Source organism: Onthophagus taurus, chromosome 2 (genome assembly GCF_036711975.1).
Source record: "Onthophagus taurus isolate NC chromosome 2, IU_Otau_3.0, whole genome shotgun sequence".
NCBI classification, from domain to species: Eukaryota; Metazoa; Arthropoda; class Insecta; order Coleoptera; family Scarabaeidae; genus Onthophagus; species Onthophagus taurus.
This window is the reverse complement of record NC_091967.1, coordinates 27212968-27225184: the sequence shown is the minus strand read 5'-3', so window position 1 is coordinate 27225184 and position 12217 is coordinate 27212968. Positions and strand designations below refer to the sequence as shown.

The 12217-nt window shown below is 35.5% G+C and overlaps 2 protein-coding genes across 2 annotated transcripts; one reads left to right on the top strand and one right to left on the bottom strand.

Annotated features, from left to right (window-relative positions):
- Positions 1-441: 441 nt before the first annotated feature.
- LOC111420898 (uncharacterized) lies at positions 442-10557 on the top strand. Its single transcript, XM_071201446.1, has 4 exons — positions 442-684; positions 1273-1412; positions 9320-9679; positions 9738-10557. The coding sequence occupies exons 1-4, from the start codon at positions 442-444 to the stop codon at positions 10555-10557; spliced, it is 1563 nt and encodes a 520-aa protein (XP_071057547.1).
- LOC111420863 (uncharacterized) lies at positions 10456-11903 on the bottom strand. Its single transcript, XM_071201445.1, has 4 exons — positions 11862-11903; positions 11563-11749; positions 11348-11507; positions 10456-11188 (listed from the first exon to the last, which is right to left on the bottom strand). Exons 1-4 carry the CDS (start codon positions 11901-11903, stop codon positions 10705-10707), a joined length of 873 nt encoding a protein of 290 aa, XP_071057546.1. The 3' UTR covers positions 10456-10704.
- Between the last annotated feature and the right edge of the window lie 314 nt (positions 11904-12217).

Below are 12217 nucleotides of genomic sequence, written 5' to 3'. Positions count from 1 at the left end.
TTGGTTGTTTTGGAAGTACAAGTACCTGATATTTCTGGGATTTCTTAGAGCTAGAATCAAAGCTATCAAGTCCACCTACAGAGCAGAAGTGCTAAAAGTAAGCGAATCTAAAACTAGTGGAGCAGGAGCCAACGATGTATACAAACCAAAACTGCCTTGGTTTGCAGCAGCATATATTTTCATGAGAGATGTAGTTGTCACAAGGAAACCAAAAACGAACTTGGTAAGTTTGGCTCATACTAATTGACTTTAGTTGTAACCTTTTACCCAAGTTGTTTCTCAAGATCCCCGAGTTATCAACAGATTGAATTTGAAACTAAAAGGGCTGTTGGGTGATAAAATAATATCAAATGAACAATAAAGTCATTTATTTATAGTAAATCATTTATTTTACATTTTTGTACACAGTAACTTAATACTTTCTCGATCGATTACATGCCAATGGCCTTCATCTGCCAAGATACACATCCCTCTCCGTTAAAGAACTCTGCTAATTTCCTTCTTGTATCTGAAGCTTTCTTGGAATGTGAGTTGGTTGATAGAGCTGTTCTCAATGATGGTAGTGCTGTTCTGGTTGAGCGCCATAGACCAGGGAAGAAATTACCACTTTCAGTATCTTCTTGGTCAATCCAACCCCTTGCAAAGTATGTAGCTGGAGAGGTTGTTCCTTACCAATTATGGAGGGTACATGCACACAACACTATCGAATCTATTGTTTTCAAATCGACTTCAATTTCTCTTCCAAGAATGCGGAATTTTGCTGTCATTATACCAAAGGCATTTTCTATCACTCGGCGTCCACATGATAAACGATAGTTAAAGATCCGTTCCACTAATGTCAAATTCTTTTTTGAAAAGGGCTTCATTAGGTTTACACCCAATGGAAATGCGTCATCTCCCACAATGAAGTGTTCTTCAAGGAACTTTGAATGATGACAACAGGAAAACACTTCCGTCATTGGTCCTTCCATTGGTTCCCACATCAATGTACAGATATTTGTAGTCTGCATCTACCAACGCCAAAAGAATAATGCGGTAGCCCCCTTTGTAGTTAATAAACTCTGAGCAACTTCCAGGTGGACGTTTTATAGCCACGTGTTTTCCATCAATTGCGCCTACACATGAAGGGAAATTCAATTTCGTTTCAAAATTCTTCTGCACGACCTTCCATTCATCCTCTGTTTTTGGCACCTAAAACACACAAGAAATAAAACCTTGTACACTGGAAAATGTGTAATACCTGAATATTAATGAGCGTTTGTGTGTTTCCAGAATGTTCCAACAACCGGCAAAACTCTCAATGATGATGCTGAAATCGAAGACCCGAACAATACACAACTCGACGTAGACACTCCTGATGCTGTGGAGGACCAGCAAGAAGGGCAAGAAACGGCCAAACTCCACTCTTTCCAGTACCATCTACAACGCCATCATACAAAAAAAGGTGGTTAAGCAAACTGTCTAAGGTTGAGGGGGCCATTGAAAAGCTACAAAAGCTAACTGAGAACAGGCCTTCAACTTCGAGGGCCCCAATTGACAAAGTTGATGCTTTTGGAAAATATGTCACCCCAAATAAGGGACCTACCACTAGTACACAAACTTAAACTTCAGGAAAATATACAGACTCTTATTTCAAGGGAACGATTGTTTCAAGGGAAGTTGTTGGAAGGCCCATCTAGAGAATCTCCTATGAGTTCTGGCACCTCCTCCAACTACGGTCAGGGTTCAGATGATGAGAGTAGTGACAATTTCACCCATGTAAATGAATTAATCTACAGAAATCTGGAATAACCAAAACCGATTTGTAAATGCGTTTTGGCATTATGCATTGATTCAATAAAGATTATTAAAAAAAGATAATGTTTTTATACCTAGCTAATCACTGAGAATTACAATTTAAAGTACAATGTTTTATCACTTATTAGACCTACTATTAAGTAAGTAACTTAAATTAAAGACACTTGACACATTCATTGAACTTACCCTCATGTATGTCGTTTAATGCTGTCGTTATTGCTTTGAGGACATCTGACATGAAACTTGAAATTGTGTTTGCTGGTACTCGGAAAAAAATTGCGAGGGATTAATATGAATCACCAGTTGCTAAAAATCTTAAAGCAACCTCAAGTTTTATACGGGCTGGGATTGCGTTCCTCATTCATCAGCTTTTGAAATTTGACCTTCAACTAATAATAAGAGTTCATTGAATTGGTCCACACCCATCCTCATAATTTTTCTATATTCTTGTGGATCTTCATCAGCAAGTTCACTTAAAATCGTTGATGAAGCTTCGAGGTTACTGCGATGTCCCACCCAATCGTTGACCTAACAAGACCTATTACTTTTTAGCATCTTTTGCAATTCTTCGCTCAAACAATGAACTACTTCAACAACAACTTCTCCAATAGCTTCATCCACTGCATTTTCATATTCCTGGTCAAATTCATCCAGTTTAGGCAGAACACAACACACCGTGATGCCACTGGCCGCCACTAGAACAGTTTTGGTGGCAGTCAATCTGTCACTGTGTACACGCCAGTACCAAGGTTTATATATAAGAGGTTGTCTAGGTTCGTACGCAACTATACTGCGCATTACGTCATATGTCAAAAATAATACAGCCAAGCAATTGAAATTTTTAAAATGAAGTAATTAAATTGATTTAATATATTTAGGTCCACATTTTTTTAATTTTTTGCAAACTGCTGTAGAAACCGGAAGTTGAATTATTAACTTCATTTTTGATATAAATTCATGATTAATTTATGTTAATACCAGTGAAGATCATTAGTCATTACATAAGAATAAGGATTGATATTACTATATGGTGATGGAAAACATAATATATAAGAAAACATAAAAAAAAATTATAATAAAAATAAAAATTAAGTTTTAAGGTAAAAATAAAAAAACAAATTACATCTACCACAAATACAATAAACTGCAAACTGCAAAAACAGTGAATATTTATACATTAAAAATGTGTAATGTATCATATTTATGAACTTATTTTTTTCATTTTTTTTGCTGCTATTGAACTTTTGCTTTAATTTTTTTAATATTCTTCTTATTGTGTAATCCTTTCCCCAGTTTCAAATTGAAATAATCGTTTAAGGTCATAACTAAATTTTTGAATGTAGTACTGGGGTTTATTAAACCACCGAATGATAAATATTTTAAATCCCCCAATTCTGGATGCACATCTTTTATTTTTTTCACCATCCATCCAGCGAGATACCCCATCTTCTTCTTTTACATTGGTATTTTCTTCACATACAATATTTTCAGATATTGTAGATGACGTGTCCCCGGAGCTTTCGGTGGAAGAAGCTTCTACGCAATTTGTTTGCAGTAGAACTTTTCCAACTAAATACTCATCATCTGCTGTATCTGTAGTACTTGTACCGCGTTTGAACTGCGACGATTTACTCAAAATAATCGTCCTAGGCCTATAAAGGCGTTGGATGATCATTAAGCCCTCCTCTCGTTCTAATTTGGCTAAATAAATTTTCTGAAGCATCTTGGTTCAATCAATTGGTTAAAATATATTTAATGTCATGGCATCAACTTTATAGACACTATTGACATTAACACTCCCTTCTGAAACGTTTGCATTGCGTTCTTTCCAATACACTTGATATTTTTTATTGTGTAATACATTTTGTTCAATATTTTATTTTGTTCTGCTAATGTAAGCCCATATGCAGATTTAGTTGGCACCAACAAACCAACCATTTACTATTTCAACAAAATCTGCTTCATTTGTGTTTGAACAATACCTTCTTAATGCCACCGCAGTGGTATATGATAGCAGTTGAGCTGCCAATGTAACATTTTGCCTTTCGTACCTTTGAAGCAACTACTTATTTCTAAGTTATTTGTTTGAAGCGGGTTTTTGATCCTAGGTTTTAAACCTTTTCGAGCGAGTAAAGCTGCACAGATTACTTCCTCTTTTTCGTTGATTTCCTCATAGAGAGTTCACCAGAAATTGCCCACCTATTCTTCCCATAGTTTATATTTAATTTTAGAATGTACAGCGCGAGACAATTTCCGAATTTATTTTTTCTTTCGTCACAACAATGTTTATAATAAATGATTTACGATAATTCGTACATATTACCGCATGCAGAATTATGCGAAACGAGCATTGTTGTCACATCAATTAGAGACACAATTGATAGAGCGCAGAGCCTGGTTCCAAATTGCTATTTATGGCCTTTGCAAGTGAAATTGCTATGTATAAATAATGTAGTCTGATTAACACCTATTCTTTAAAAAAATAACTTGATCACCTAGATAAATAAACTATATATAATATATATTCTATAATGTTTATAATATCGTACGTATAGGTGGTCTATTTAACGTGAGACAAGCGATTATTTCGAAAACGGTTCATTTTACATAAAAATTAACCAAATGAAAGTTGTTCTGTGCGAAGGGGGAAACCTTATGACGATAACATGTTTGATCTTGACCTTATTTTCAAGGTCATACGAAGGTCACGACGAATTTTTTAAATGGCACCCTATATATTTTATTGTAAAATCTTCGCGCAGAACAACTTTCATTTGGTTCATTTTTATGTAAAATGAATCGTTTTCGAGATAATCGCTTGTCTCACGTTAAATGGACCATCCTGTATATATTTTTTTTTACATAAAATGATTAAGGGGTAATTTTACAAAAAAAAATAGTATTTTATAGATAATCGATTGCAGTTTTTTGCTTTACCATATCAACGACCCACCTGTGAGAGGCGTTGAATGTAAAGGTGCTTTAATCCCGTGCTTGCACGAACAGGTTAACCCCCGGAACCGGTGCGCAAACCGACACATTCCATAGTGGTCGATCGTGACCAAACGAGCAGATGACTGGAAAACCGGGTCAATATTTCATACGAGTCGCCCTCGTACTCTCACCAGCGCCTACATCGCAAAATGCTTTTAACCCAATCGAAGTCTGTTTAATTATAGTTAATAACCACGGTTCTGAAATTAATTTTAATAGTTACAAAGCTAAAAAAATATGCTGGTTAAAGTAATTTTGTATTTGTAAGCTTCTTAAAACCCATTCTAATTAAGCACCCACTTAAAATAACAATGATTAAAGATGAGTAATTGATTAAAATAAACTACTTGAGACATAAAGATATAAAAAAAATATTTTTCTGTATACAGGTCAGGTGTATCTAAAAAATATCGACAAACATGAATTCATGTGTCCAAGCTTATCTCTCCTAACAAAGTACATAAAAATATCTCTGTTGCTTAATTCTATGAACGTTTCTAAAGATAATTGAGGTTTGGAGAATATTAATAGAAATTTTTCACATTTTGGAATATTAGCTTTCAGTTAAGTTAATCTAATTTCATATTACTATCAACGCCATACTGGCGTTCCACTATGGACAAGCATGCTGAAACGGTAGAGAAACCATGCGGATGTGTCAATCTACAAGTTGTTGGTAACGGTTCTGGTATTCTTGTTGTGCTTTAGTTGCATTAAGTGAATTAGAAGTTGATGTTAGGTGCATAGTTCTTATTTTGATGTAAATATAGCCAAATATAATGGCAAATAAATGTTTGCTCCCTTGTAAATTGAGTAAACATTTTAACAATGTCCACTCTAATTTACAAGATAAATCTATTAGTTATTTCAATAGGCTGTTTAAACAGCAAACAAAAGCGGCGAACTCTTTTAAAAGTATTCCTTAGGGCAGCGGTTCCCAACCTGTGCTCCGCGGAACCCTTGAGGCTCCGCAGCCGTTCCAAGATATTTTTATTTGTTATAAGACATATTTATTTATAAGACATATTTATTTATAAGACATAAGGTAGTTATAAGGGGCTCCGCCACAGAAATTGATTCTAAAAAGGGCTTTTTCACAAGGGCTTTCAAAAGGGGATTTCACTTACTTTACCTGCATGCATACAAATAGTCACGACAATGGTAAGAAATGAAGCAACAATGACAATAAGCAAGATTGCACTATCCAACGACACAGCTCGCAGGCGTATTACAGAAATATCTTTCGATATCGAGGAAAATGCATGTAGTAATAAACTTCAGAATTCAAATTTTGTATTCCTAGTTGATGAGTCAACATATATTGGCAAAAAGCATTTGTCCGCTTTATTAATCATTAAATAGTAGAAGATCAAATAGTAAATCAGTCAGGTGAAACCGTTTTTAGCATCTCTCTATCTCTACAGATGGCACCCTTTCCATGGTTGGCTATGTTAAAAGCGTTACATCTTTTGAAAAAAATACAAAATGTGAATGTTAGTTTTCTTCATCAGCAAATAAAACATTAGGAAAAAATGTAATAGTAATAGTTGCACACTGAGGTGAAGTGATCAAGAGCAAAAGTACTCACTCGTATACTAAAACTGCGACAGGAACTTGTATTTCTGTAGAAAATCCCCTGGAACAGATAAAATACCCAGCGAATTGCTCAAGGATGGTGGGAAACTCTTATCAGAAAAATTAACCCATTTATTTAACAGAGCGCTGCAAGACTCTGAAGTACCAAAGGAATGGCTCTAAAGCATACCAATTCCCATATTCAAAAAAGGAACAAAAACTAACCCTGAAAACTATCGCACATAACACTTACACTTCTATGAAGCTATTTACAAACATACTTAAAAATAAGCCAAAAAATATTATAACAAATGCTGAAAAACAACAATGCTTTAGGAAAGGCAGATCGATAAGTGGTGCCGTGTTGTCATGAAACAAATAAAACAGATTTTTTTTTTTAATTTAAGTGTAATAGATAATTTAATTTAGTTTTATGAATGTAATTTAAACAGGTGGTTTCCTGAGGATAGCATTAACACGCTGGCATTAAAAATATAAATAAACTTTTTCATCGTTAAAGTACGACTATCATTAAAAACACAGAAAACAGAAATAGATAAAAAAATAAAACAGAAGTCAATTGAGTTCAACAATCCTGCATACATGTGATTTTACAATCCTTTTTTAATCTAAAAGATGCATCAATAAGATAAGTGAGTTTGAGTTATTATATTATTTAGAAGGTTTTTTGAAATTTCCCCCGTAATTATTTCAAACCCTAGAACTTCTTTCAAATTAATGTTTTCTTTAATTTCTCTTACTATTTTTTGCATATCTGTTGGTTTTTCGTGTATTAGTTTTTGCCCATGTACCATCTCCGACTTTAATTGGTGGATTCTTAGCCTTTTACTAGTTCTGCAGAGTGAATAGTCAGTTTTACTATAATTTGACAATTTGTTCAGGTACTGACATCGTTATCTTTATTTTTTCAGATTACTCTCTTGAATTGTTGAGCTCTAATTTCTTTGGGGTAGTTGTTACCTTTGATTCTTGGAATAATGTCTAGAGTATTAGAAAATGCATGTATATTCTTTATAGTGAATAACAGTATTTTCAAAATCAATACTAGGCTTCGTTGTTAATTAAATATAGGATCTGCAAATACCTGTAAAGGGTAAATTCCACAACATAATATTTAAAAATATAGATGCTTCAACTGAAAAAACTGTACTGTAGTTTTATGAGGAGCCTATCATAATTATCAAGAAGAATGCTAGTGCTCTACTCGGAGAGATGCAACGTAGTGTGAAGCCAAAGCCAAAGTCCACAGTTTTATAGCGCTTGAAGAAGTGGGTTCAGGTTCAGACTGTTCCATACCTTGGTCCATATTAAAGTCTAGTGTCTGAGTGCCGGGTCTAAATACTATCTTAGCATTCAGATCCGAATGGTGTGCACCAAGACTGCAGTCATAGTGGCATCACTGAGGATCCCGTACGGATGAAGAGCCCCCTCCTAGCGGCGTAAGTTTTTACATTAAAGTCTGAAACAAAATGTAAAACAGAAATTCTTGTGTGTTTTTGCAATGTTTACCTGGACCGAGATGGCAATACGCCGTGACTTCAGCCCTGGGAAAGGTCACCAGGAAGAAGTAGGTGGAGGGGTCACCCTGTAGCTGCAAGGACACCTCCCCACCCACGTAAGTCTGAAATTAAGAGCTCTTTCAAAAAGTGTATTGCCTATACTTACCTGAGACCGATGAGGCCATCTAGTGCAGCAACGGCTGGGATAGAAGAAGGTGGCGGAGGGGGAACCCGTAAGGATGAAAATCCTCCTCCTATCGACGTAAGTTTTCATGTTAATGTCTGAATCAAAAAGTAAGTGGAATTTTGATATATGCTTACAATACTTACCTGGATTGAGATGGTGTGGTACCGAGACGACAGCGCGAGGAGAGACCAGCAGTAAGACGACGATGGAGGAGCCACCCTGTGGAGCTGAATGACTAAGACGAAGACCTAAACGATCCCTGTCTTAGAAGAGACGATGATTCCTCCGAAGAAATATCCTTAAGGGCGGCACCGGTGAGGAGAGGGGGGATTTTACTGGGTAGACACTGTGAGTCCCAGACTCCCTGCCGAAACATACCTTACTAACACCGTTAGGCGCCAACAGTAGGCCGGGGTGCGTAACAGCATTTTCCCCTCCTCTGCGCAAAAAAAAATATTGTGTAATGTTTTATGATAGTGGAAGAACTTGCCACTTCTTTTTGATCCCGTTGATATCCAGTATTCCAATTCTATATCTTTCCATCTCCTCAACAACATTCTCTTCTTTTCCAGTTAGTATCGTAATATTCCACGTTCAATGTGCCTCCCACATTGAACGTAGCACTCCCGTAAAAACTCTGAATCGCTGATACTCTGTGTAAATGATTGGCCCAACGATAGAAGCCCCGCTACTTTGAGAACTGACCTTTGGTTTATGGCTGTTTATTATGAGTATACAAACAGAATATATGAAAGTTGTTCTGTGCGAAGGGGGAAGCCATATAACGATAACATTTTTTGACCTTGATCTTATTTTCAAGGTCATATGAAGGTCGAGACCAATTTTTTAAATGGCACCTTATGTTTTTGATTGCAAAATCTGAATCTATGGATAAAAATAATTAGAAAAAAACAAAAAAATACCGTGTGGTTTTGCCAGTACGACGGCGAAACATCTTTTGTAGACAAAATCTACATAATTTTTTTATTCAAATAGTTTTAAATATTGTTTATTTATAAAAAAATAATTAAACTATACTATTAATCAACAACAAGTATAAAATTTATAATAAATGTTCAAATATTTCTCCACCCACTTCAATACATTTATTAACCCTTCTACAAAATTTTCTTTACATCTTAAAAGGTTTTCTTGGCTACTATTTCTGCATGCATTTCTTATCCGTAAAGCTACGGTATACCTTACGCGATTAAACGACTCGTCCGTCTGGCACGCGATTATTTAGTTGCGATTTTGGAGTCGTGTGCAGAGTTTGCACTGCAAAAATCGACCCTCTAGTTGCAGCAGCTGCGATCTTACTTCTGGAAGAGGAGAAAGAAGACGAAAGTGAATTATTATGGTTGAATATAAATTCACGTGGTGAAGTAAAAGATATCTTCTCTCGCCGAAAAGAAGAAGGTTGCTTTACGAATCTAATTCTAAAACATCTTATTGATGACGAAATAAAGTTCAGAGGATACTTTAGACTTACGAAAGCGCAATTTTACCATGTTCTCGATAAAATACGACATTATATTGAGAAAACGCTAAACAGGTTTACCAAGAATCCCATATCGGCATGCGAAAAATTAGCGTTAACATTAAGGTAAAGAAATATTATAAATACATAACATCAAAGTATGAAAGCAAAGCATTTGTTGAAGGTATCTTGCGACTGGTGAATCATTTCGTTCCATGTCTTTTACATACCGTATTTCCCACAATCACATTGGCAAAATAATTCGAGAAGTCGAGAATATTTGCAAGACACTACCTCAAATTTATTTACCTAAGACTACATATGAAGACTGGAAAAAGTATGTTGAGGAATATTACAATATTTGGAACTTTCCCAACTGTTGTGGATCAATTGATAGAAAACATGTTCGCATCAAAAGTCCTAAAAATTCTGGTAGTTTATATTTCAACTACAAATCATACTTTTCTGTTGTTTTACTGGCTGTGGTTAGTGCACGTTATAAATTGATTTTAATTGATATTGGATCATACGGAAAGGAAGGCGACAGCAGAATAGTTGAAAGGTCTGCTATTTATCAAATGATCAACAATGAGGACACCATGCCGCCTGACCAGTCTTTACCTGGAATGAAAATACCTCTTCCTCATGTAATCATTGGAGACGAAGCATTCTGGCTCTCGCGACATGTTTTACGTTCATATCCCAAGAATCAAGCGACCACCGATGTACAAAAACAAATTTTTAATTACCGATTATGTAGAGCACGTCGAACCACCGAGAATGCATTTGACCTGCTTTGTCAAACATTTAGAATCTTTTATTCACCTATTGCAATTGAACCTGCGGTTGTAGATTTAATTATAATGGCTACATGTTGCCTTCATAATTTAATGAGAGCTGAATGTCCAACGAGAATATCAGAGGGGAGTTTGGGAGCAAACTTGCCTAGAGAAAATATGATAAATTTGCATCATATTGGCGGTAATTCATCAGCACAGAACTGAATTTAAAAACTTCTTTAACAGCAGGGAAGGAAGTGTATCTTGGCAGTTAAAACACGTAACTAGAATAGATAAATGAAACGTATACTTTATTCTTTATAACTTATTACAACATAATAAATTATTTAATAAAAATAAAAACTGTTTTTATTATTGCAAAAAGTTTTCGAAATTCGTCATTGAATCCGCGCAACTATTGGATATTCTATTATAAATTGACATTGGTCGAACGCCGCAATTTTGTAATTCTAAATCGCTAATGACATCGAACACCTTCCTTTTTGCGTCCACTATAAGAGTAGGAGGAAATGTTATTCCTGTTTGCGCAATACTATCGAAAAACGTTTTTACTGGGTTTCCACAACTTTGTACGGCTTCTTTAATGCTATTCAAAACTTCAGTACGTGCAGCGAGCACTTTCTCATTCATTGTTCTTCTTTTCTTAACTGGTGATATGTCGTCTTCAAGCATAGTTTCATTTGTGCTGTCGTTGACATTGACACTCTCATCAACTTGACTCTCTGAAACATTTACCGTCATGGTAGTTTCAGAGGCGTTCCTTATTGATCTGACATTCATACTGTCAATATGGTCGGAATTTATATCCTCAGTTTCAGAGACGTTGGTTATTGTCCTGAAAAAATGCTTCATTTTCAATACTGTTGTTTCCTTTATCAGCTGTTTGTTACAAAAAAATATGACTTTATGTGAAAACGAATTTGAAATATAAATACATAATGAAAGATATAAATATATTATTTTATAAATTATAAGATGTATATATTTTACTTACGATCTACGCTTCCCAGCAACTTCTAGAAATGCTAGTGATTCCATATGCTCCCAGTTATTATTTATCCGTCTTGCTTCAGATCCTGTTCCTTGTTTCCCTTGTCTTTTTTTCTTGAAATAAACATCTTTTAAACTTTTCCACCGTGTTTTACACTCCTCAACTTAAAAAATGTAACAAGATCATTTACTTGCCACTTAGCGCCATACCTAACTTACCACTTTTGATCACCAATTTGCTAATTTCTTGCCACGTGTTTTCTTTTATATTAAAGTTTTTATATGACTTATTTTGTAAATCGTAAAGTACAGAGTGATTTCCTACTTCTCGTATCAATTTCTCGTCTTCTTCTTTGGTAAAGCGTAGTCTGTTTCCTTGTTTGCAAGAAATTTTTTCACTAAATAGCTAAATAGAAGTGACATAAACAAACGCGCACGACTACTTTGCTCCACGAGCGATACGATTTCTAAACGCGTTACGACTTGTCGCTCGAGATAGACCTCATACATTGAAAAACACATGGTGAACTAGCACGTTTAGCCGCAGCGTTTAAACGCATCGTCTAATCGCGTAAGGCAGACCGTAGCTTTAGGACGCTCCACAAAAAAAATCAAAAGGTGTTAAATCAGGTAATCTGGCAGGCCAGGAAATTGGACCTCCCCTTCCAATCTATTCCCCAGCATAATCCCGATCTAAAGCTTCACGTGCAATATGTGAAAAATCTGCTGGACACCCATTATTTTGCAGAATCATATTTTGTCTTTCTTCCATGCTCAAATCTACAAGTAACGTTGGTAAGACGTCATCTAAAAAATTTCGATACTTCTCCCCATTCAGCATACCATCAATAAAGTATGGACCGAGCAGTTTATC